The 26,361-nt window shown below is 36.5% G+C and overlaps 1 protein-coding gene across 17 annotated transcripts in view; it reads right to left on the bottom strand.

The window, feature by feature from the left end:
• CDC14B (cell division cycle 14B) overlaps window positions 1-26,361 on the bottom strand; it is a 128,251-nt gene that overhangs the window by 37,500 nt on the left and 64,390 nt on the right. For 13 of the 17 annotated variants that reach the window (XR_006345820.1, XM_043927656.1, XM_043927652.1 and 10 more), the window contains exons 2-6: window positions 20,818-20,908; window positions 20,193-20,268; window positions 18,215-18,307; window positions 6,124-6,200; window positions 741-807 (exon numbers count right to left, since the gene is read on the bottom strand). Coding sequence is in view for 16 of the 17 variants with exons in the window: in XM_043927656.1 (XP_043783591.1) it covers window positions 741-807; window positions 6,124-6,200; window positions 18,215-18,307; window positions 20,193-20,268; window positions 20,818-20,908 (404 nt within the window). In the remaining variant the exon portion in view is untranslated. Of the gene's footprint in view, window positions 1-740; window positions 808-6,123; window positions 6,201-18,214; window positions 18,308-20,192; window positions 20,269-20,817; window positions 20,909-22,242; window positions 22,902-26,361 lie in introns of those variants that run through there. The other 4 variants (XM_043927648.1, XM_043927661.1, XM_043927659.1 and 1 more) reach the window with 4 other exon arrangements.

The following is a 26,361-nucleotide window of genomic DNA, read 5'->3' as shown; positions in this document are numbered from 1 at the left end:
GCTTATTTGATCCAAGGGCTACTGATTAACAATTCTAGTTTCCTGCACTGTCCTGATATTCAAAAACTACACTGGAGGGAGTGAGTGTTTTAACCAGGGTCCACTGCATCACCTTATTCCAGAGGACCCTATTCATTTAGAATGTGATAGAAGTTATCCCCTGAAGTCAAAGAGAGCAAGTAGCCATCCTTATAAAACACAGGAGTTATTTTTAAATAGCTTTGAGAAAGCAGTAATGACCCACTTAGTTTTTTATATAAAACCTAGTAACAAACTAATGGGCTATTCAAATACTTCTGTTGAACTAGAAATTAAATTCTTGAAGATACAACAACAAAGTGTTTAACAGTGTGTTACAGAAATATCTGTTATAAACAGAATTGGTGGCAATCAGACTCATAAAATACATAAAGAGAATTTAGAAACCAGTAATCTGTTTACTTTTTCTTTTTCTTTGACATCACAACGCATTCAAAACCAATTCTGAATTTAGAACCTAATTACATAACTGTTTCTTAACGTCCCCTGTGTTCAAGTGGCTTTCCCCCCAACTCACACAGAGAAGCACTCAGATTCAGAATAATCTGTTTTCTAGTTTAGTGTCATTCTAATGTTGGCAGGGAAATGGGACACCTCTGACATCATACACATCTTAGAAGGTCTTTGGAGAAGGCCTGTCTTCCTTGCTCTGTATTTAAGTTCTCCAGCACGACACCAGGCTCATCCTATAAGTCACTTACCTTCTTCACTGCATAAAAACAGTCAAGAAGTGTGATGAAGAAATTGCAACTTCCATAGGCAGCATCTCTGAAATTCCAAAAGGATTGAAATACACAGCTCAGTTAACTGAATTTTCTGCTGTCCACTTTATCTCAAGACAAAGCTGATTGAAAATCAAACACATATTCAGTCTCAAAAGAAAAAAAAAGAATTCTTGCCTTTTGGTTTTTAAATAAAGGATAAGTCACTGTTACACATTTCATTGTACCTTCTACCTATTCCAGTAGATACTGTTTTATAGATGTGGATCAATAATGACCACATTCTAAATTTCAAATGATCTCTCTAGACTGTTCTTGGCTTTAATAGTTCAGCTTCAAAAGTTCCTTTTTGAGTTCAACTTCTCAATAGTATGTACTCCTCCTCTCAAAAAGATAAGACATTTGAATTTGTTCTTCAAATACCATATCAAATTGTTAGCAGGAAAGACTGCTTTTTGATTCTGTATGTACATGTTATGTGTGTATCCACACCCATGTAGCAAAAAAAATTTGGAGATCAAGATAGTATTTGAAATAACAGGTGCAAGCTAAAGAGTATTTTGCTTCTCTCATTATGCTTTTATGACTTTTAACAATTTAACTGGATAATTTTTTTCAGGTTCTTAAAGGACAAGAGTACCAATAAAACCACAGAAACTAAAGAATCAACTACTATTACTAGAGTTACTCTACACTTGGGAAAAGTGCTTAAACGGTTAGGTAGACAGCCCCACTCAATACTATACCAATACCTGTCAGTAATCTCACACAAGATGAGCGACACAAGTCTCAGTCTCAGTTAAGACTTTGTCCAGAAAAATAAGGTACTCCTCCATTCCCACCTGCTTCTCCCTTTTGTCTCCCTTGAGTCATTTCATTACAAAGTGAAAATTTAAAGAATTAAGCAAGGTAAAAATTAATTATGATCATTCTAGGCATGCCAAACAATTATGCCTAATCGGAGTGGTACTCATTTGGTTCTTATGTGGAACCAGGTTGCTACTGGAGCTATAATGAATTGCCTGCCTTGGTTGGGTTTTCACACAGTAATTTACTTACCTGAAAAATCAAACTGTACATTTAAAATATTTAATTTTTGTACAAACTTTAAGAATATAGACTATTATACTAACATTAAAGAAAAGGGTATTCTCTTTAGCTAAGACAGCTTTAGACATTACTATCTGAATTTGTTAGAATTATTGCAGTACATGTTAGCCTTCTTGAGGACTGGACACAAGTATGTACAACACGCCATTTGTGTTCTATAAGCTTCTGAGTTTAAAAAGCTGATCTTCCAGAAGCTAGAAAAGGTTTCAGTGTGACCAAGAAAATGATCTTTACCAATAGCTTACTGGTAATCTTCAGAAAGGAGAAAAACAGAATGACCTGCAGCTTAGTTCTCAGGGTGTGCTACCTCGGCAAGCAGCAGCAACATCAGCCTCACTTGTTAGAAATTTAATTCTCAACCTCTACCCCAGACCTGTGAGTCAGAGTTCCAGGGGTGAGGCTGGGTTCTCCAGGAGTTTAAGAACCACTGACTTACATGATCACACATAATGTTCTGTACAAATAACTGTTTTATGGAATAAGGAATGTTTTTAAGATAGAAAAGCTAAGGTAGGAAAGTGAAGTTTAGTCTAAATCAAAATCACAATTATCAGTAGAAAGACAATGAACTCTCAGATCACATCCCAATGTTTTTCACCATTTCTCCTCAGTCAGCTATGATTGTTAACTTACTGATAATTCTTTTCCAATCAAGTTACAGGCATGCTGATTCAGTTTTTGTGACAATTTGAGCATTTATTCAATGCATAATTGTGAATAACCTCCTGAGGGCCAAGTCCTGCTCTAATCGAGCTTTGATCTGAGCTTGGATAAAGTTCTGCCATATTATCGGAATAGGCAAGGCTCTTTCTTTATTCACTCATGTTTATTTCATTAACACTTCCAACTTTAAACACACCCACATCTCCTTCCTCCCACCCAAGCAATTAGACTTCTTCAAAATGGCATAATAGCAGCTATCAATCTGGATATAAGCCTTTGTGGGGTGAAAGCTTGTCATAGATCATTTAACAAACTTGGAAAAGCAGATGAGAATCAATAAAGGAATACTGCTTAGACACAGCAAAACGATGTCAAATACTAGTTTAAAAAGATAACAATTTTCATAGCAGATTATACTCATAACAGCCAAAAACTGCAAATAATCGAAGTATCCATCAAAAGGAAAATGGACAAATAAAATGTGGTACATTCAGAGAAAGGAAGGCTACAAAAGCAATAAAAATAGGACAAACCACTAACCTGCCACCACAAGGATAAACCTCACAGACAATATATATTTTAAAAACTAGATCCCAGTTCTCCAAAAATGTACACTCTATGATTTCATTTACACAAAGTTCAAAAATAAGAAACACTTTTGGAAAGGGGATAATAAAAGGGAATCTTTATGGGGACTGACAATGTTCTGTGTCTTGAAAGGATGGTACCTACATATACAAATGTGTAAGTTTACTGTGTTGTACATATAAGAGTCACGGAGTTTTTAATTGTGTTTAAGTTATACATGGATTTAAAAAGGAAAAAAACATGAATGTTTAACAAACGTTAGCTAGGGCTCAGGCACCAAGAGTTTCATATGCAGGATGTTACTTAATCCTCATACTTCATTAGGATGATATTACTATCATTCCCATTTATAGACTAAGAAACCAAGCCTTGTATTTGTGAAGAACCACAGAGAGATTAGTTGCAGAACTGAGACAAACTCTCATCTGTCTGAGGTCAATAGCCAAGCTATTAGCAGCTCTGCAATATCACCTCTCAAGAAAATAAAGAACAGAGACAAAAAAAAGTCAAGTAAGAAGCAAGGAGTATTATAGGTAATACCAAAGAGGAGATGCACATGCTCTTCATGACTATGATCAACGGTTTTAAAAAAATGTTGAACTATATTTTATACTGTTTTTTTATTTAGACAGGTAGAAAAATATCTAATATAATTCATTAAGAGACTGTATACATATGTATACATACATTTTAAAATTCAGTGGTTGAAGAAATATGTGTAAGTTAAATCTAATTAAATATCGCTATGGAGCATAAAAGAAGTAATTAACTATGAATGAATGTTATTCTCACAGCTCCTTGTTGGCAACACTTTGTTAATGGCTGTAGTTGTTCTCTGCTCTTGCAATGGCAAAGATAAAAGACTATCCTACAATTTCTGTCAAAATATTATCCAGTTTTATTCACTCTGACTTGCTTACTTCCAATGAGTAAGTTCTTTAGAACAGTAAAATGTGGTGAGGCACAGATTTTTTAGTCTGTCAAAGGATGATACTTTTGTGAAATACAGTAATATTGTACTATGACATACCAATTATTATGCAATCATCTTATTTCTGTAAATAAAACTGAGTTATTAGAAAAATGAAAGTGAAAAACACATAAATACAAGCCTAAATTCTCCTACTATTAGAGTCCACAGACATAGACATACTCTATTAAATCATTAAAACGTCTGTAAAGTCTTACTCTCTATCCCTGTACTCATCAGAAGCTGGTAACAAAAAGTTCACAGATCACATCTGGAGAAACAATGTTTTAGATAAATCCAAAGTATGATATCTATGAATGAAGAGATTAAAATTTCACAAACCTGAACTGATTTTGGTGAAGTCCTGTTTTTTAGAGAATTACTGATCTTTGTTCCTGGAACCAGAAGCAACTAACTACATTTCTTAATGCCAAACTTTAATAATTTTAAACACAGGTACAGCAGTAAACAACATTTATTCTATTTTGACCCCTGTATTTAAATTAATGTAAAACTTCCCTTACATCAATAATGTTTCATGGATCCTTACTTAAATTATGTGAAATGTGTAAGCTTATTCCTGTTTTAGGATCTTGTCTTATAAACTTTAAGAATGGCACAATAAGGGATTACTATTATAAAGAAAAGTTCTGTACAACAAAACTATCACTGTATCAATGTATCTATGATTCAGGAACCATCATCACTCCTTCTGAAGGAGGTACATGGTTGCTGTTATAAGTTGAGAAGAAATATGAACACTCTTCAGCTTGGAAAATAACCTTCATCCCTTCCTACTCATCTCAAACAATACTTAAGATGATGCCCAAGCTAAGAAGAAAGGCAGTGATGCCGGGTCCAAAGCAATTCTTTTATTGGCTAAATCACTAACATACATATAGCCTTCAGTGCAATACACAACTGAACTCTGCAGACTATCCTAACAAAAATCTCTAATTCATGGAATAAATCCATAGATAGTCCTACAGAGTTATTTAAGGAGACAGATTTCTGCCTAAGGTTTGGGACACTCATTCCCAAACTTGTCCACAATTAAGTCAGGTTCATAATCTTACCCTTTAAAGGCAAGCCCACACCTTCAAAATTAGGCATTTGAGGTATACACAGCAATCCTGAAACTATTAACTAATTTTCAGGTGGAAGAATGATGCAATATTTGAAATTCTCAATACTATATGCAAAAAATAGAATTATTTCACACAGTATTATACATTAAGCACAAGTATTTAATTACAGAGCTAAGTCACGCATTTTGATAAATAAGTAGAAAAACTTTTGGAACTTCCTTTGATTTAAAGGGAAAAACACAAGTTTTTTCTCTTTTTTTCCTCAAAATATCTTCAACACAATCATCTGGTAACTCTGAGATAAGGATGAGGATGTCATTAACTTACATAGAAACATTACTTATCTATTACCTTTATGACACAGGTGTTTTAGTTTAAGTAGCGGTACTATATTAACAACCTCACCCTATTTCTGCTTGCTGTGTCCCAAGAAAAAGGGGGTTCATTTCTGCCCCAGAAATAACTTCTAATTACTGAGAAAACTTATTTCTTAACTCCTCAAGGCCAAAACGTCTCAGTACTGGAAAATGGTAGTTTTGAAGACTGTACCTCCAAGATTCTCAGCTGATTACAAAGCACAAATTTTCATCAGTGGGAGTGGTTCTGATTTCTCATGTAGAAGCAATTTACCACCACCACCACAGATATCTGGCAATGTCTGGAGACATTTTTGGTTTTCACAATTAATTTTCTGGGGGTGAAGGCATTGCTGACATCTAGTGGTTTAACAGTGATGCTCTTAAACATCCTACAGTACACACAACAATCCCCCCCAACCCAACAAAATGTCAATAGCGTCACTGTTGAGTAACCTAGATCTATGGTGTTATTTGCACCCACCCCAAAATGATTATCAGGTTTTCTTTCTTCAGAAACAACCATACCACAGTATTTCTGGCAAGGGCCTGATTAAATGAATCTACCATAATGTTCTTATATTTACCTGAAAGGAATATAGGCTGCATCTCCAAACATTAATATTCTATATGCTTCTTCTGGAGTTTTCCCCAAATATATAACCTACATTTGAAGAGAGAAGAAAAAGGCAATTTACTTCTAAATAAAGATATAGTACTGTCACTGAGAAGTAAGTTTTGTACAATTTTTAGCCAATCAGCTGAGCCTGGTTCTCTAGCTTTCCCAAGGATCCTACGAGTCACTCAGGATTCTCTCAGTGAATTTCCTTTTGTTTAAATCTGCTGGCATAGCTGGTTTCTGCTGCTTGCAATAAGAGCCCTGACCAACAACTTTTTACAACCTTTTGTGGTGAGAAGTATAGCATTAAAAATTTTTTTTCATTAATTTTTTTTGGCTGTGCTGGGTCCTCAGTGCTATGCTCAGGCTTTTTTCTAGTTGTGAAGATTGAGGCTACCCTCTAGTTGCAGTGTGCGGGCTTCTTATTGCGGTGACCTCTCTTGTTGTGGAGCACAGGCTCCAGGGTGCGTGGGCTTCAGTTATTTGCGGCATGTGGACACAGTATTTGTGGCTCCCGGGCCCCAGGGCACAGGCTCAATAGTTGCGGCACACAGGTTTACTTGCTCTGTGGCATTTGGGCTCTTCCGGGATCAGGGATCGAACCCGTGTCTCCCGCATTGGCAAGTGGATTCTTTACCACTGAGCCATCAGGGAAATCCAGAAGTAGCATTTTAAGAACAGATTTTCTAAATCAAAATGTTAGACTAAGCACGCGCTTTTACCTCCCCTCCCTTCTAAAACACTGAAATGATAATAAAGAAGTATGTGGGAGATGGCAACAGAGAAAGGACTGGGACGCGGATGAGAGGCCATAAGAGCAGAACAAAGACGCTGATTAACTCCATCCCTTTAGATTTAACAACTTACGATACTGTACAGGTTTCCTATAAAACTTCATTTGTTTGCTATTGTCATTTGCTTCTTTTATCTTCAGGACTACGTCATGCTTCAATTTTCAACTGGTAGAATACTTCAAGTAGATTCTTTAGCATGTGAGGTTCACAGTTGGTGGACCTCTTTGCATTTCTAAAGTATCTTGTTTTCTACCCTGACATTCATGGACCCTATAAATATATGATTTCAGGTCTGCAGTCCTTTTCTCTCAGTTTATAGCTGTTGCTCCATGGTTTTCTCATTTCCAGTATTGCAGAAGTATTTCACCAGTCTCATTCTCTCCTCCTCCTCCTCACCTGCTCCACTGGTATCCCTTTAAATAAGACACACCACAGCCCCAGTTAAACTTGCCTAGGACTTCTGACCCTCATTCTATCCAAAGGTATGTCTTTTTCCAACTCAGAATCTTCCAGCAGGGCATTTTCCACCCATATGGAGAGACAAGGGGTGAGACAGGCGATAAGCATCAGATGTGGCACACATATCATCACCCAAATTCAATTCAATTCTAAAGCTTATTCTGGGATAAAATACACTTTGAGTTTTGACTAGTAAAAATAAGTCACAAAAAAATTTAATTACACATTTTTAAAATCTCCATTACTTTGATTTATATAAATGAGCTGTTTCTTCTACCAAACTGTGAACATTCTGAAGTGAGAATCCAAGTCTTATGTTATACCATAACTCCACATGCATAAATCATGTATGGACTCTGATTTGATGCTTAATTCGCTGAACTTAAATCTACTTATAATAGTTAGGAAACTCTAAAATAATTGATAAAACACATTGGTATAGATATAAAAACATCACTGGATTAAGAAAAATTATAAAAATAAGAAATCCAGCAAGAATCTCTGAAACTTAGAGAAGGATGTATCTTAAAACTAGTCAGGTTCCAGGTGGCATTTTATCAATTTTAAGACTCATAAATGGAAATGTTTACCCTGTTTCTAAAAATGATTTTACCCCATTTACTCTAAAAATAATACAGAACTATGATCAACTATACAGAATCTTCTAACACATATTTATCTATAGCAGCATATAAACCCACAAAGAACAATCAATCCCAAAAACAAAGGAATGCTTTCTTATCAAGTTTCAGACAAATCTTCGAGAACAGCAATACTGACTCATAGAAGGTTGTAAACTACCATGAATTAACTAATCAAAATCATCTATAATCACACTCAACATTATATTTATCTAATACATTACTTTAAGAAAAAAAGTCTTATAAATTTTTTTTGGGGGGTCACTGAGGGTAAGAATAAGATTTGATTCACTTATGTATTTGCATACCTATACATTTCTAACACAACCTTCTCTCAAATTATATAAAATTTTCCTTAAGCATCAGTTAAAGATAATTCCTCCAACTCAAGACTGTAGTTCCTTGGTTTCTTTAGTTACTAAAATTGCAATATTATTTCCTTCTAACTTTCAAAACAAAAACAGCCTCTAATACCTTAAATAACTGTGAATACAAATTCAATTCAAAGAACCCAAAAACAATGTAACATTTTTTCCTATGGACATGAAAAACTTGAATTCCTAATGATGAATTTTTTAAACATGAACTTTAGGTACAATGAGATAAGCTGAATGAAATTTACAGATTCACAGTAAGTTTGTTATATAATGCTATCATCTGAATGTCTGTGTCCTATCTAAAACTCATGTTTAAAACCTAACTTCCCAAAAGTGATAGTAGTATTAATAGCAGATGTGGCCTTTGAGATAGCCATGAGTGAAGCCCTGAAGAATGGGATTAGTGTCTTATAAAAGGGACTTCAGAGAGACCCCTAGGCCTTTCCACCACGTGAGAGCCCTCACTGCACTATGCTGTCAGCCCCATCTTGGACTCTCAGCCTTCAAAACTATGAGAAAAAAACTTCTGTGATTTATAAGCCTCCCCAGTCTCTGGTATTTTGTTATAGCAGCCCCAGAGGACTAAACACGTAACAATCAAAGAATTGTTTTCTAACAATATATAATTCTTAATTCTATACCCACTTCCCTAGTCAAAAGCCCTTCCCAAATAAAATTGTCACTAATTTGTTCTTGAGAAGAATCCTTAAAATGGCTCCTATATTAACCTAAATTCTCAAATTAGTAAACTCTAGATCAATCCAATTTTATGACACGTCACTGTATTCCCAGCAATTTGGAAGCTATATGCTTATCAAAGTCTTTTGTTGTATTTTCATGAAAAGCTATATATATAGAATCATCACTCTAGCTGCACATTGCTATCCCAAAATAGAAAACACAGAGATATTAAACAACTGTAATAGCTAACTTCCAAGACAGCCCCAACAATATTCATCTCTTGATATTTTCACCCTTAATGAACAGGTCACCACTCTGTAAACAGTAACCGGCTTCCCTGGTAGCTCAGATGGATTTAAAGGTAGAATGTGACTTCTGAGGCTAGATCATAAATATGTTGTGGCTTTTACCGTGCTTTCTTTAGTACTCCTCACTCAAAGTAAATCAAGTTGTTATTTGTGAGGGCAGCCCACATAACAAGGAATTGAGGACCTTTGCCAACAACCAATGCTAGCTGCCAGGCATGTAAACCGGGTTATCTAAGCAGTGGACCCTCTAACTCCAGTCATGCCTTCAGATAACTGCAGCCCAGCTGAATCCAGAAGCAGACACACCTAAGTTAGCCACTTTCAAATACATTCCCCACAGGAACCATTAGAGAGAATGTCAGTTGTTGTTTTAAGTCACTAAGTACGGTACCAAGAGATAATACAGTAAGTAATGCAATAAACTATTACCAACTGATCATTTCAGTTTGTTGAAAGTGGCTAAATTTTTTTTTTAATGTGCCAAGTACAGAGATGTAATGGTAAGGAAGCCCCATGGCATAGGAAACATAAGTAAGGAGAACCTGCTGTCTCTCACCAGGGTAAGCAATGTCTCTGAAGGAGCAAAAGGCTATCTCACTGGAAAAATAAAATATTGGGGTAGAAAATACTTAGGAAGTCAGTAGTGCTTTTCACGATACATGAAAAGCATGCTTTTGTATACTGTGGGGTTTTTTTTGGGTTTTGGGGTTTATTTTTTGCTGAACAATACTGTAGCCATTTCTAGGGCTTCCACTGCCCCCATTTAAACAATTACCATCTACTTAAACCAGTCTCTGTGAAAACGTCTGATTTTGGATTGCTGATCTATGTTTCAATACTGGGAGAGGCTCAAGTAGCAATGGATAAATTAGTGGACTGAAACAAAAAGATCACAACTTGATCATTTATAGTTTTAATTCTGACAGTTCAGGTCTCAAATAATAAAGCACAGTTGTTTAGACAAGTACTTCTCATTTCTAGTCTTCTACAGAACATTTTGAAGTTTAATCTATATACTTAGAGAAGCCTTTGGCAGAGTTTAGAAAACCAAGTCATCTGAGTTAATCACAACAAAGGGTATTTAAATTCCAACAACAAATGTGTCAGTCCAATAAACCAGTAAACTATTCAATTGTTCCTCATGGAGAAATGTCACAATGTTTCTTGTATTTAATTATTTTCACATCAGCCAGATGACAGTCACTCCAATGCCAAGAACTTGATTGATCTTTTTAAAAAAAAATCAGTATCCAGATTAACATACAATTTTCATAAATCAATGCAAACTGGAAACAGGTTTAAAGATTCCTGCTGAATAAAAAAGGTGAACAAGGAAAAGATTATCTGCAATAAGCAAATTATGTGATTTTAAAAAGTAAATAAGAGAAAATCACTGTGACAGTTCCTGCAAAAATACTAGTTAAAAAAAAAATTCCAAATCACTCTAAAAAAAAACCAAAATCAGATGGCCTTACATTTCAATAATTTTAACTTCTCAAATTACTTTTCTTTGTATGTACAGTAGGTTGATATAATGATGTTCAATATAGATAAAAGGAAACTGGAACTTTGGCGTAGCAAACACATCTCTACCATGGCCAGACAACTAATAAATGTGTAGGAATTTGCCTTGGCTATAAGGGTAAATGGATATATTCTATGTGAGCAGCAGGGACTTTTTTTGAGACAGAGCAAAAATCCTGAATTTTTAAAATAAAAACACCTAATTTTCAAACATCAGCTAAAACAAACTACTAATTATAAATACTCTGTGGGGTACCTAAAGCTGGCAAACTATTACTTTTTAACCTCTGGTGTTAATTGCTCACCCTGGATCATACTCTTAATCCTTATTTATAGATAAGAAACTGGGTAAGACAAGTACTAAAACAAGAATGGGGTCCAAAATTCCACAGAAGCCTCACAGATTTGCAAACATCATAAATGCGAGCCCCCTAGCAAGTCTCACGGAGGGTGGAAATATCAAGTTAGGCTCAGCAAGGTGCAAAGGGAAGTAAAGTTGTCATGAACGATGGTGACAGCAGCCAGCTTCCTCCACCACCATGCTGGCTCCCTTCTGCGGCTCCGGCGCATCTCACACTACCCGCTGCCTGGCTGCTATTTACCTCTGCCTGGCCGCTGTTGGCCCTGCCTTTCACAGATGCCCAGGAAGGGTGTTTGCCCAGAGACAGGTGTTTATGAGCACTTCGGCAGACCCACCTGCTTCTGTCTTCCAGTCTCTGTTACTCTGTCTAGCCTGCTGTTCATTGAGCTGGATTCACACACACTGCTTCCAGAAACTCTCCCCTCAGCTCGCCTCATCTTAAATTCTCGTCCAATCCCTTCACCTTGCAGCCACCTTAACCCAGCATTGAGTTTCTGAGTCCAAAATAATTAAATCATTAAGAAAAAATGGATGACAGGTTCAAAAGATCATCATTAAATAACAAATTAAGCCTCTGAGCTCTTATTACAACTGTTGAAGCCAGCTCGAATTCAATGAAATTTAAGATTCTACTCACAGATGGCTGAATTAAATATATTCCTAGAATGTCATTAGTATCACAATTTTTGGTATAAATGTTTACAAGCAAACCATTCTGAAGGCTATAAAAATTGCTTAAAACAAAAATATAGTAATAGAGAATGACATTTTGAACAGGGAATCTGTATGTTATCATAATTAGCTCTACAAAGTAATCTATTAAACATTACAAGAGGGCAAACTGGCAAATTATGTACCAACAGTTTGCTTGTGTCATTTATTTTACACTCAGGATGCTTTAACTACAGAAAATGTTAGAAACAACGGTTAATTTCCCAGGCAAGTTCTCAAAAGTACATTTAAAAAAAAAAAATCAAAAGTACATTTAACCTATGGAAGAGCTAAGTACTGTATATGTGCAGGAAAATATAAATGTTGAGACAGTAAGATATACCCAAAGCTGATAATCAGTAAAATACAATGGTATCATTTTTGTTTTTTAATATAAAAAGCAGATTTAAGGTGTAATAATGGCAGGCAGAACAAAAAAAAAAAAGAAAATTACATTTAGTAAATGCTTAATTTGTGCCAAATAGTCTACCAGACTGAAATTAAAAGCAAGCTCAATTTGAACCTAAATCCTTCAACTTCTGAAATGAAATCTCTAAACCCTTTACAATGGCCTCTTCCAAACAGCTGTTTGCAACTAGAAATTAATGTTTATTCCTACTAGTGTCATAACATACCACCATTATTACAAAGTCTACATATAAAAAACTAAATAGAAAAGGTGACATTTCTGAAATGAATCATCATATATTGTAATTATGTTAAAAATTGTTCACTAAAATATTAATAAATTTTAATGTGATTGATATACTTCAATTTTTAAAAATCTTGATTTAAAAGCTTAGGGGCAAGTTCAGCTATTTCAATTCTTGATTTTTAATGGCTGTGGTAACTGAAAAAGACAGTCTTTAAAATTTGTTTCTCCATTCTATGTATTTCTTGTGAAGTGGAAGCTATATCAATAGGCTTGTGCATTAGTATATGTTGTATCACATCAGAAAAGAGACTACCTAAATTACCATTATTGGTGCTAAAAATGGCCACTGGATTAGGTGTTAACCATCAAATCCCTAGAAGCCCTCTTGATAACGGTGAAAGAGGAGAATGAAAAAGCTGGCTTAAAATTCAGCATTCAAAAAAGTAAGATCATGGCATCCAAAATGGGGGAAAAAATGGAAACAGTGACAAACTTTGTTTTCCTGGGTTCCAAAATCACTGCAGAGGCTGACTGCAGCCATGAAATTAAAAGACACTTGCTCGCTGGAAGAAAAGCTATGATAACTTAGCGTATTAAAAAGCAGAGAATCATTTTGCTGACAAAGATCCACATAGTCAAACCTATGGGTTTTTTTTCAGTAGTCATGTACAGATGTGAAGTTGGACCATAAGAAGGCCAAGCACTAAAGAACTGATGCTTTCGAACTGCTGTGCTGGAGGACTCTTGAGAGTCCCTTGGACAGCAAGGAGATCAAACCAGTCAATCCTAAAGGAAATCAACCCTGAACATTTATTGGAGGACTGGTACTGAAGCTGAAGCTCTAATCCTGTGGCCACCTAATGCGAAGAGCTGACTCACTGGAAAAGACTCTGATTGGGAAAGATTGAGGGCAGGAGGAGAAGGGGGAGACAGACGGTGAATTAGATGGCATCACCAACTCAACAGACATGAGTTTGAGCAGACTCAGAGCTGGTGAAGAACAGGGAAGCCTGGAGTGCTGTAGTCCACGAGGAGACAAAGAGTTGGACATGATTTAATGATTGAAAAACAACAATCAAATCCCTTCAATATATCATTATATATCATTTACCATGATATGTAAATGCAAGTGCAGGAATGATTACACTCGTTTTTTAATCCTGTTCCGCAATGATGTACACATTTGGTTAGTAAATTTCCAATTTCCTAAATGGTAATCGATAGATGCTAGAATAGTGCTGCACATTTTTCAAATATTTAGCAAATGAGTTAAAAACCCATTGAAATATTGTTAAAGCTGGTTTTAAAATTTTGTTTTGTGGCTATTAATGTAATACTTTACTTCAGAAACCAGTTATTAAAGGCAACTGGCTATTCATTCTGCCTTCTCGGTAAGAAAATTGGTTTCAGGGTAACCAGAGTCCCAAATGAATGAGGGAAAGCTTAATTCCCATAAAAGTAAGCCAGCTAATAAGTGAAAGAAGAATGAATAATTAGAAAAATGTTATACTGAAACCTCAGTAAAATGATTGATTCAATCAAGCATATTCGACTGTTTAAAACACCAAGATGCACGGTTGATAGGGAACTGAATATACAAACAGTTCCAAAATCACCCCACATAGAATGTTTAAATCATAAGGACAAAACAATACATTGAAGAGATTTGATGGTTAGCACTTAATCCAGTGGCCATTTTTAGCATCACTAATGGTAATGTAGGTATTCTATGTTTTCTGATTGATACAACATATGCTACTAACGCAAACCTATTGTTACAACTTTCAGTTCACAAGAAATACAAATAATGGAGAAACAAGTTTAAAAAAATATTACAAAAAAAAAAAAATACCACAGAGGGAAAAAAAGAAAAAGAACAACAACAAAAAATAAAACCACAAAGAAGAAACCAGAGAAATTCAAAGGTGGAACTTTCTGTAAGAAACTAGATCTGGTTTCTTAACAAACAAACAAAAAAATCAGTGTTAGCTAAAAAGGACCATGTGTGAGAGAGATTTAAGTACACAACAACCATGGTCCTGAATTAGATATTGGTGTAGACATTTTGGATTAATTGAGAAATACAAATATAATCTGGGTATACAGATGATGAAACATGTACTGAAATGAAAGAACAGATCACTGACTAAAAACAGTCATGTGATAAAATTATACTGGTGAACATATACTGCTTCTATAAAGATAAAAGTATCTTTTAAAAGAAATTTTTCTAAGTTTCTCAAAGGTCCGAACATGGGTTTTATACACATTTTTTATAACAAAATGACAAAGTTTCAAACTTTTTTTTTCGAAATGCTCTCACAAAAGTAAACTTGTTTTGAAAAGCATTTACTTTTCCACTTAGAATTTCATCCTTACTTGAAATGACAGGTTAAAGTACCACCACCCCAAAATCTGGCTAGGAAACAGCCACTGACTTATCACAACAGGGCAGCAAACTTAGCATTTTGTAAAATGCTACGATTAAATTATCCTTTTCTCAAAAAAAAAAAAAAACAAAACACACAAAACTCAGTTTTCTTTTATGTCCCTCAACTCTTTTATTGTGAGTGATACAAAAAGATTTTTAGTTTTACCCTAATTTGTTATCCAAGAATCTAATATTTCAGATAACTGGTAAATCCATTTACCAGGCCACATAAACTTAATAGTTAGAAACACATTGAAAAGTCAAGCCGTTCTTCTTATTTCTTACACCACACATGGTGCCTGACCATCTGACAAAAGGACTAAATATAAGTACGGTGTCAATCCTATTTTAAGTATTTGAGTATTTTAAGTATTTGTAAAGCCTAACTGCTTCTGTTGTTAGGGTAAAAAAATAAACAGAATTACTAACTTTATCCTCTGACTCTCTCCACACCCTCTATTAGGTCTTTTTGAGTATACAAGGATGAAGGGAGAATGGTTCCTTTCAGAGGCCCAGAGTTTAATAAAAGGATAGTCAGTCCTTTTAAACAGAATCAGTCCATTTGGAATACTTCTTCCTGACTGTACTTCCTCCAGACTTTTTGCTTTTGTTTTAATATTACTACACCACCCTCTAAGTCAGTCATTAAGAAGCCTTATTATCTCCAAAATTCCTCAAACAACTCCAGAAAAGGTCATCAGACCTGAAGGTCAATTTTTAAGGAATTCTCACTCATCTCTATAAATCTTTAATCGGAGAACTCCATAGTCTTCAATCAGATCAAACCTATACCACTTACTTACTTACTTACTTGGGGTATCCACACTTATGTCTTGACACTCCTTTGCTACTCTTAATAAATCTCCTTTTCTTAGAAGTTTTTCGCCTGTTTCCCCACCTAGCATCATTATAGCCCCAATCTCCTACTTGAGCCAGCCAGTCATGGCTACAAAGTCATTTGCTACAGCCAAGAGCCATAAACCTCCTGCCAAGCTGGCTTCTAACTGAACAGAGGAATGAACTCAAGTGTAACTGTTTACTTGGCCCTTTCCTAACCAGTTAAATCAGTGCTAACCTGGGAGTGTAAAACCCTGGAAGGATTTCTAAATCTAAAACATATTAGCTGCAGAAAAATAAACTTGTACATGCCAAAATACAACCATAAACAAAGTCAAAAGGCTAACACCAAACTGGGAACCAGTATGCCAACACATTTTCAATCAATATGCTAATGGGTATTGATCTATAGCTAGTTTTTTCACTAGCTATTAAAAAAAAAAAACAGCAAAAAATCTAAAAAGAGAGATTTCTTATTTATAAAATTATGAAGTGTTTTATTTCTAAGACAATCCTTGGTTCCCACCATACCCGCAGCTACTCTCTAAGATTCTTTCACACTGAAGTCACCATATCTGGCTTACTCCAGATCCCACCATTTTATTTTTTTTGATCCCACCATTTTAGAGATCATCTCATCTGACCAGAGAGAGACAACCAACCGACCCCAAAGGAGTCCAGGAGAGCTCTGTGTGTTCTGCTCAGGAGAACATTCTCTTAAATGAAACGACTTCAGCCATTCCAGATTTTTCTCCTGTTACTGTTACACCAAAAGCCATTTCTTCAGGGTTCCCTTTAATACTTTATGAACACCAAGAATTCTGGCTATGTCCTTTTTCCTGGAAAGCTATCACAGTTTAATCTGTGGTGTTCCTCTCCCCAGTGACTAGCCAAGTAATGGGGCCAAATATCCCACTGAAAACAGCTACCTCCTTCATTCCCTTTCTCTTGGGATCCTGCATAGCCTCCTGCCACCACCACTGCCCCTTCAGGAGTTTTGCTGCTAAGTACAATAAGCATTAGGAAAGATGACAAGTCCTTATCTGGGTAAGCTTACAAAAACCAAATTGTAAGAAACATAATCTACAACCTGTGTTTCATACATTCAGAGATGATAATAAAACTTAGTTATCTCAGAATTGCTTCTCTCGATTACTTTTGCGAACATAAACAAACGCAAACCCCCAAAAGGCCTTAGTCATTGTTGTTAATGATATACCATAAATACAGAAAAGAAAACTATTCAACTATTTTGAGGTGCAATTTCAACAAGTACCATGAGCTTTTTGGTCTAATCACTGTAAATTCCAAATTTTCAAACTACACATCAGAAAAATAGTTTTAAGTGAAAGCATGACAAAAGGAACCTGGGGGGAAGAAACAACTTACCTCAAGAACTCCAGCACCAACGCTTTTTTATCTAGAATAACTACTTGATATTTTTCCCCACTTAGTAGGGCAGCTAGGTTCCACACCACCAAAAACATGAAGACCACCACTCCAGAAGGACCTCTTGGCTTATTTAGGGAAATCTGTTACTTAGGTACTCCTAGAGACGAATGCACTAACTACTAAACAAAACCTGACTCTAAATAACCAAATCCTTTCCATGATATTTACAAATAAATGAAATTCATAACTCATGAAATACTGGCTATTCCAAAATAATCTTCCAATGACCTAAACAGACCACCCAACTCAATGCTATATATAATCTACACAGTATGTTATCATTTTCCTAAAATACTGACATGCCATATCCTTCTGCTATATGCTTTTTGACATGTTTGGAATCATATCTCAGTTGGGGAAATATTGCCTGTACTCAAATTATAAAGAACTCTAACCACATGTGATACACTTTTTATGTATTTTGGTTTTGTTTTTATAAACCAATCGAAATCCTGACTCTACTTTCATAACTTTACTACATGTATCATGACTTAATAGAAACACAGCTTTGGGTCATTATTTTCTAAACTTAAGTGCCATAATGCTTAAAAAGGTATTCACACTAGTTGATTTTTTTTTAAAAAAATAGACTTTTTAAAAAGCAGTTTCCGGTTCAGAACAGCAAAACTGAGTAGGTTAGACATCTCCCATATGCCTCTTACCCTCTCCATAGACTTTCCCACTTGGTCAATTTTTATAAAGCAAAAGATGTTCTTTCTGGCAAGAGATCAAGATGTCTTAGAAAAAAGTAATATCAAAATGCCAACTACCAGTACCACTGCTGTACATATTTTCACTAATATATTAGAAAAGTAGTTAAATACTTACCATATAACATCCAACAAGGAAAGCAGCATTTGCTTGTTTTCTCTGATCAGGGCCAGTAAAATGTATAATTTTCTTCCTCATCATTGTAATGGACTGCATAAAAATAAACAGTTGTTAGTATTTCCTTTCTAATTTCAAGTTTTTGAAAACTTTATTTTGTGATTAAAATAAATTCTGGATCTCACATGTTGAAGCATTCAGAAAGACTTTTTAAATTGATACTCAAAAATACCATGTACATTCCCATAAAAGACATACTCTTGGAATAGAACAAATGTACAATTAAAGAGTGGGAGAGGAGATACCTGAAACTAATATATCATAAATCAACCACACTTCAATTTTTTTAAAAAGAGGAGATACAAACAGATACACTTTCTAAGTATAGACTATCTCTGAAAGAATACATAAAAGCTGGAAAAGGCAGTAAAAGAGATCTTTCCTTTCCCTATTGTCTGATTTTTTAAATCTATGCCTGAAACTCTTAAATTAAAAGGGTACAAAAATAGGTAAAATAATTCATTCTGTTAGAAACCAGGATAGTGAATGGGGTAGGGAGGAGTGGAGTGAGGAGGGTGGTACAGAGATAACCAGGAGAGTGTAAACGGGCTGTTCCCGGGGTGTTGCTAATGTTCTGTTCTTGATCAAGTTAAAAATAAAAAGGATATAGAAAGTAAAATCAAAGGAACAACATGATTTGTTAGTACTTCCTTACATGTACTTCACTAACTTAGAGTTGAAATATTTCAGTTAAGGGTAAGAAATAGGACATATTCAGCTGAATAAGCACAGTATTCCTTCACTTCTGTGAGCCAGTGTTTGGGTATTTCAGTGATGAACGTGTACATGATGAATTTTCCTTTAGTTGTTTACACAGAGTAAGAGATCCAAGTTGATTTAAAAAAAAAAAAACCACCCAACCAGCCCTCAAGCAACATAAGCATAAGACACTCTTACTATAAATTCTCAACACATTTTATCACTATTAATTGAACAGGAATCAAAGTTTCAATCAGGTTGGATGGTCAATACTCTACAAGTTGTTCTAGGAAATATTAATGATTGTTTAATTTTGAAAAAAGGATGAATGTAATCTTCATTGACCCAAAGGATAGAAGTCCTTAGATGGCCAAGTATTTCTGATGTGGAATTTTAAGCCTGATGTTCAAGGGAGGAAACATCTGCCTTACTCACTAATTAATTTTCAATGTAATATAACTTTTAGTTTTATTTCTGTGTAGTAGTCTAATAAATAATCAACTGAATAAACTTGTTTTAAAAAGTACCTGCCCCAAATCCAGTATTTCTACTTGAGAATTTCTACTTGTGACTCTTGGAATTGCTAGCAGTTTATAAACTTTTTATTTTATATAACTAATAATTCAAAGTTTTTAAAAAAATAAATGAATAACATCTAAGTTCAAACCAACAGTAATACACTCTTATACTTTAGTGATACAATCTTAAATATATGCTGTTTGCTCCTGTTTCCCAACTCCTTAATCATATGTGTAAAGGGTCAAGGTGAAGAGTCACAAGCAGTAAAATGTCATGAGAGAGCCAAGGTATAATAAAGTAAGATGAACTGATTTCTCTTAGTCTCCTAACATTCCCTATCACAGTGAAGGGAGAAAGAACAATGACCAAAGGAAGGAAAGCTTCTCTTGTTAGCTATCAGTTCTATTAGCTCAGACAGTAAGAGATTCACTTTATTAACAACTTCCACTTTGGCTTTTCAAGTATCTAAACATCACCAATCTAAATCAGAATCGAATGACCCAAACTTAAACCATTCCATCAAAACTCTAGAAAAATAGATACATTATGACTTCATAAAACAATAAACCACATGTATGTCCCAAACACCACTGGAGTGAAAAACTTGACATTGCCTTTTTAAAAATAGATTCCCCCTCCTCCCCACAAGATCAGGCTAATAATGATTACTTAAGTGAAACCTCAGTAAAAAGTACTTTACCTTTAATTTCTTATTTATCTTGCAGCAATATCTGTAAACCATTGCTAGATTGAGTGGTCCAAAATCTGCGTAGAAGCTGCAAAAATGAAACACAAAAATGTGTATGTGTGTTCCAGATGCTTTGCATATAACTAACTGCCTTTTTGTAGCTACGAGATCAAAATAAAGGAAGAAAGTACACATCAAATTATTATAGGTCATATAACTTAAAGGTTACTGCCTTATAACAGAAGAAATACTGTGATAAAAGATGACTAATAAAAAACATGATAAGCGCTACACCACCTTTAAATCTAACCTCAAATGATACATGAAAATACTTTTTGAATAAAAAAGGCTATTTTCCCACACATTTTTCCACTGGCAAAATCATCTTAGTACACTAGTTTAAATTTCATTATACTGTAAACTATTAGAATTTCAAATGTAAATTGTTAAATTTAGGAGAATCCTTTCACTTTTTGATTTTTCCCCTCCTAAGGATCTATTTTATTACCAAAGATTAAAATCAGCATCCTGCAACTAATGATGAACAGATTTACAATGTTCCAATTTTATAAACATACCTTTAGATTTTCCAAAATAAAAAAAAGTTACTAACAATCTTTTAAAAAGCAATACTTACTTTTCATATTCAAGTTCATTATCTATGCTGAAATAATGTACATTTGATGAACTCTTTGGTCTGCTGAAGAGAATGGCAAAACAAAGGCGATCTGAAATGGAAAAATTGTAATGTTCCTTCCTTCACATTATTAAAAACGTTTCATATATCATGATGCAACTCTTTTCAAATGAAGTAAAAAATTTTTTTTCCATGCATGTTTTACCTATGGTAAGGGTATCAATGGGTAACTTCAAAATATTCTATTTTGGTGGGTAATAATAAGTAAGCAATTTTTAAAACGGAGAAGTTGCCTTCAATATTAGTTTCAAGAAGAGTAAGCAACTTTTCACATAGTGATACGACTTAATTTTTGGATGAACCTCTCATCCCAAAATGTTAGCTATTCTAGATTAAAAAATTTCATCAAGGCAGCAGGCATTTCATGGCTAGACCACCAGCCTTGATGATTCTCCCTATATTTCGCTATATTTTCAAGACATCCTAAAAAGTTATTTCAATAAGAAGCTATGTTTTAAGCAGAAAGACAACGCTCTCAAAATTGCTTCAAAATTAATGTTTATGGCTATAGAACACAAAACAAATCCTGTTTATCCAGTGTTCTTGTGGGTCACTTTTTTTGATCCGGAATCACTACCTCTGTAATGATTTTTACAATCAGACAAATTACCATTATAACAGAGGCAATGACAGTTTTCTATACGATGTGTTTGACATGAACCTGCATTGCACAAATGAAGTTAGGCTGCTGTGAGGTTTAGCAAGAATGTTAACAGAGTAATGCTAGGAGGCTCCACCCTTCCTTTCCCGCCCCACCCCAAAAAGAGTTGCCTAAAAATCCTTGGGGAAGCCGTATGCCGCAATAACTAGTAGTAGTAATACTAACAGTAGTGCTAGTAGAATACTTAATTCAAATTATGGCAAAATCAAGTACAACCCCTAAAATAGTTAAGAAACAACAGATGCCAGCTGGCATCCTTTCCCCAAATAGTAATTTAAGCAATTTTTGCTTACAATTCAGTGCACACAATTGCTATATTTTTCCTGTGAATGCGTCAACTAAAACGTCTTGCAACCACAAACACTCAAACAGATGACGGAGCTTACTCCTTTTCAACCACAAATGACCCTTGATCCCCATGCACAGCGACCAGGGATTTTGCTCCGAGGTGGCGAGCCTACGCGCCCTGGTGTAAGGACACAAGGGTCCCAAGTGCACACGTCAATGCGGATTCACCCCCAAAGCAGGACCACGTCTGAGCACTAGGAGTCCCGGGAGGCCACCCACGCCCACGAGACAGCCTCGGCCCTGGTCCCAAAGTTTAAAGGCGCGTCTTGAGCAGCAATAGGGGTTCCTCGACCCCTGGGCACTGCCCGATGCCCTCTAAACAGGGGGTGTCCCAGAGGCGCGCCCTCCGCACTCACCTTTGATCACCTCGGCCACCAAAGGGGTCCCTGCACCCTCCCGGCTCATGACTCCACTGCATCTGGAAGGCGGGGCGGAGGGAAGTACCGGGCGGCCAGGGAGCAACTCGCGGAGAGAGGAGGGCCGCGACCACACCCCCGAAGTTTAAAAAGCAAAAAAGTTTAAAGGGCCGCGCCCAAACACTCGGCACAGCGACGCCCCTCGGTCGGCCACCCCACCTCAAGCTCAGGAAAACCAACCCCGGAAGTTAGAAACTTCGCAAGCGCCCCAGACGCTGGGTGGTGAGGGACGGGTGCGGAAACCAGCCCCAGCCGCCCGGGCTGAGTTTCGCCCCGCCTCGGGGCCACTCGGCGGTCGGTCGTCTGCAGCGCCCAGGCCCCTCCAGCGCCGCAAGTCTCTACTCAAAGTCGCGAGGTGCAGCAGAAGGTCACAGAGGCAAACGCGGGCCTGGTTAAGAAAGCGGCTTCCAAACCGATTAAAAGGATTTCTCGGAAGAGAAGGGCTTGGCGGTGGATCTGACCCCCCAACCTTCTGCTCGGCCGTCCTCGCCGCCGCCACCAGGGGACGCTACAGCCAGGCCGCACCGAGAGGTCGGCGCCCGGCCTCGAGGACCCCGCGGGCCTGGAGCTCCCTCCACTCTGGGGTGGAGACCCGCTGAGTGGCTCGCCTGACGGCTGGTGTCTGCTTTTAAAGGGGCCTTTTCAAAACTGTTCAAAATTTAAAGGTAGGCCTAAAGCAGAGGCCATTCATTCTGCGAAAGGCCTTAGATTTCTCCTCAGAAAACTATTCGGATGGTAAAAAACAGGAATTCTGATGCGATGCTAAACGACAATTTAAGAATTTTCTAAACCTATGTTAGTCTCCAGAGACTAACATAAATAACTAAACCTATGTTAGTTTCCAATGAAAACAAAAGTAAGTTACAGTATGAATAAGCTCCTAATTTTGTTATATATAATATGGTAGTGGGATTATGTGGGATTTTTATTTCCTTCTGTATTCTAGGTTTGCTACAGAAAAGAGTTATTTTAATAATCGGTGAAAAATGTTTGCAATGACTCTCCCTTAAAAAGAACAAGCAATACAGTAACTACTCTTTCCCAAGAATTACACTTTTATTTGTCATCTCAATAGAATATACACGTTATATATCACAATATATACATCTTTGCCTCAAAATTAAACCTGCATTATCTCCTTACCTTATTCTAAACTTCCAGACAGACCAGATGTTTTTAAGTGTAAAAAACAAAACATTGAATTATTTTTTAATGAAGAATATCATTCCAAAGGAAAAAATCTATAAGCTATGAGAATCTGTTAAACTGATAAACATTTTGAAAATAGTCCTTATGGCAATAAATACAAATTCACAACATAAACTGGAAAAATATTTTAAATCCATCTCAAGAACACACCCTACTTCAATTTTATCTTAGGGCAAAATAATAAAAATAAAATTTAAACTATACAGTACTACTTTTCCTTCAGACTGGCAAAAATCAAAGGAGTTTGATAAGTACTGTGTTGGTGAGGTGGGGACACAGTCACTCTCATAGTCTGTGGGTAAGAATGTAAACTGTGACAACCTCCATGAAGGGCAACAAAAGGCAATTTGGAAGAAATTTCCAAGGCTGAAAACTGAACACTGGCAAGATTGCCAAGATGGACATCTTTACAGGTGTTTACAGGCTGCATGATTTATAGCTACATATTTAAAACACATATGGATATGATTGTATATGAAATCTTGCATATCTCTGGAAGGAAACACAAAAAAAACCTGGTGTTTGCCTTTATAGGGGGAAACTATCTGTAATTAGGGAAGTTATGGTAAGAAAGATTTATTCATTTTTGTAACTTTTGATATTGTAGCATGTATTACCTATTCAAAATTATGAAGTTTTTGAAAAGTAAACTTGCCGGCTAAAAGTGTTCTTCCAAAGCTGACTTCATTAAGACACAAAGCATTCAGTAAACACAGTATAAGACAATCTAGAAAATGTCCTTTGCACACTTCTAAACAACAGGACAGTGAAGAGGAACTAAAAAGCCTCTTGATGAAAGGGAAAGAGGAGAGTGAAAAAGTTGACTTAAAGCTTAACATTCAGAAAACTAAGATCATGGCATCTGGTCCCATCACCTCATGGGAAATAGATGGGGAGACAGTGGAAACAGTGTCAGACTTTATTTTTTTGGGCTCCAAAATCACTGCAGATGGTGGCTGCAGCCATGAAATTAAAAGATGTTTACTCCTTGGAAGCAAAGTTATGACCAACCTAGATAGCATATTAAAAAGCAGAGACATTACTTTGCCAACAAAGGTCCGTCTGGTCAAGGCTATGGTTTTTCCAGTGGTCATGTATGGATGTGAGAGTTGGACTATAAAGAAAGCTGAGCACTGAAAAATTGATGCTTTTGAAGTGTGGTGTTGGAGAAGACTCTTGAGAGTCCCTTGGACTGCAAGGAGATCCAACCAGTCCATCCTGAAGGAGATCAGTCCTGGGTGTTCATTGGAAGGACTGATGCTGAAGCTGAAACTCCAGTACTTTGGCCACCTCATGCGAAGAGTTGACTCATTGGAAAAGACCCTGATGCTGGGAGGGATTGGGGGCAGGAGGAGAAAGGGACGACAGAGGATGAGATGGCTGGATGGCATCACCGACTCGATGGGCATGAGTTTGAGTAAACTCCAGGAGATGGTGATGGACAGGGAGGCCTGGTGTGCTGTGATTCATGGGATCGCAGAGTCGGACACGACTGAGCGACTGAACTGAATTGAACTGAAACAACAGAACTGGTTAGTGCTACCATCTCTTGAAATCCAGTTTCTTTTAACAAATGCAAATAAAACTGGAAGGAGTTACATAGAAATGGGGAGAGATTTTCCCTCCAAGTCCAAACCTGAAATTTAGTTCCCAAAGGAAATATTTCACATATTACAGGGTGAGTTAGAATCACTGATTTTCTTATGTCCAATTACCTGTGCACAAGATATTCTCAAATTGTTATTCGAGAGTCATATTGTGATAAACTACAATAGAGGCCAGAGTACTGGGATGAGAGCTATTTATTAGAAAACTGGAGCTGGAAAATAGGTCTCTTTAAAACATTTTGATTAAAAGTTCATGATTAAACTTACTATCCTATGGTAAACCCATGTGTCCTCCCTTTAATGTGTTTGTTGTCAAAAACAAAACTGAAGTATTGAAGTGGTAAACTTTCTTGCCCTACACTCTGTCACACAGTCACCAGTCCTGCTTCTTTTACAGAAAAGATACAGTAGAAGTACATTAAATCTCATGGTTTTTAAATACTGACAAGAACATTCAAAATCCATCCTTGTGCCAAATTTGTCTACAGTTCTGATATGGCTTATGGGTCTCTAGTTTACTACCTCTTCCTTTAATAAGTATTTGTTAATAACATTTTCCTACATAACAACTAGCTATTGGGATGAAAAGTGTTAGTCACTCAGTCATGTCTGACTCTTGGCGACCCCATGGACTGTATAGCCCACCAGGCTCCTCAGTCCATGGAATTCTCCAGGCAAGAATACTGCAGTGGGTAGCCATGCCCTTCTTCAGGAGATCTTCCCAATCCAGGGATCAAACCCAGGTCTCCTGCATTGCAGGCAGATTCTTTACTGTCTGAGCTACCAGCGAAGCCCAGTTAATCATAAAACAGAGAGAGTTATATTCTAAACCGATTGAGAAATATATGTAGTAGTCAGGTGGCAATGATAACACAGTATCTACTTTTTAGTAGAAATGATGAAAAGAACTCTAAACACAGTAAGCTTCCCACCCATTCTGTTTCCCCCCTGGAATCAGACTGACTTCACAAGTCCTGGCAGAGGAACTGGAGAAGTGCAAGTCTTCCCTATGGGGTAGCGAAGTCTCCCTCAGTGAGCTCACTGTCAGACAAGCAGAGGGAGAATTCACATCTCCTGGGAATAAGAAAGAACAGGCTCCACCTGAACAGCGACTGTCCCTCAGGGAGGGCTAATAGCCATCACTCTCATCTATCATTAGTCCTTTGTTCCTTGAGACGAGGAGTAACCAAGAGAAGCATAGGAAGAAATGTTCATAAAACAATGGCAACTAACAATTACTGAG

The sequence above is a fragment of the Cervus elaphus genome, chromosome 16, assembly GCF_910594005.1.
Source record: "Cervus elaphus chromosome 16, mCerEla1.1, whole genome shotgun sequence".
Classification (NCBI taxonomy): Eukaryota; Metazoa; Chordata; class Mammalia; order Artiodactyla; family Cervidae; genus Cervus; species Cervus elaphus.
Note: the sequence above shows the minus strand (reverse complement) of the source record. Positions and strands in the feature narration are given on the sequence as shown.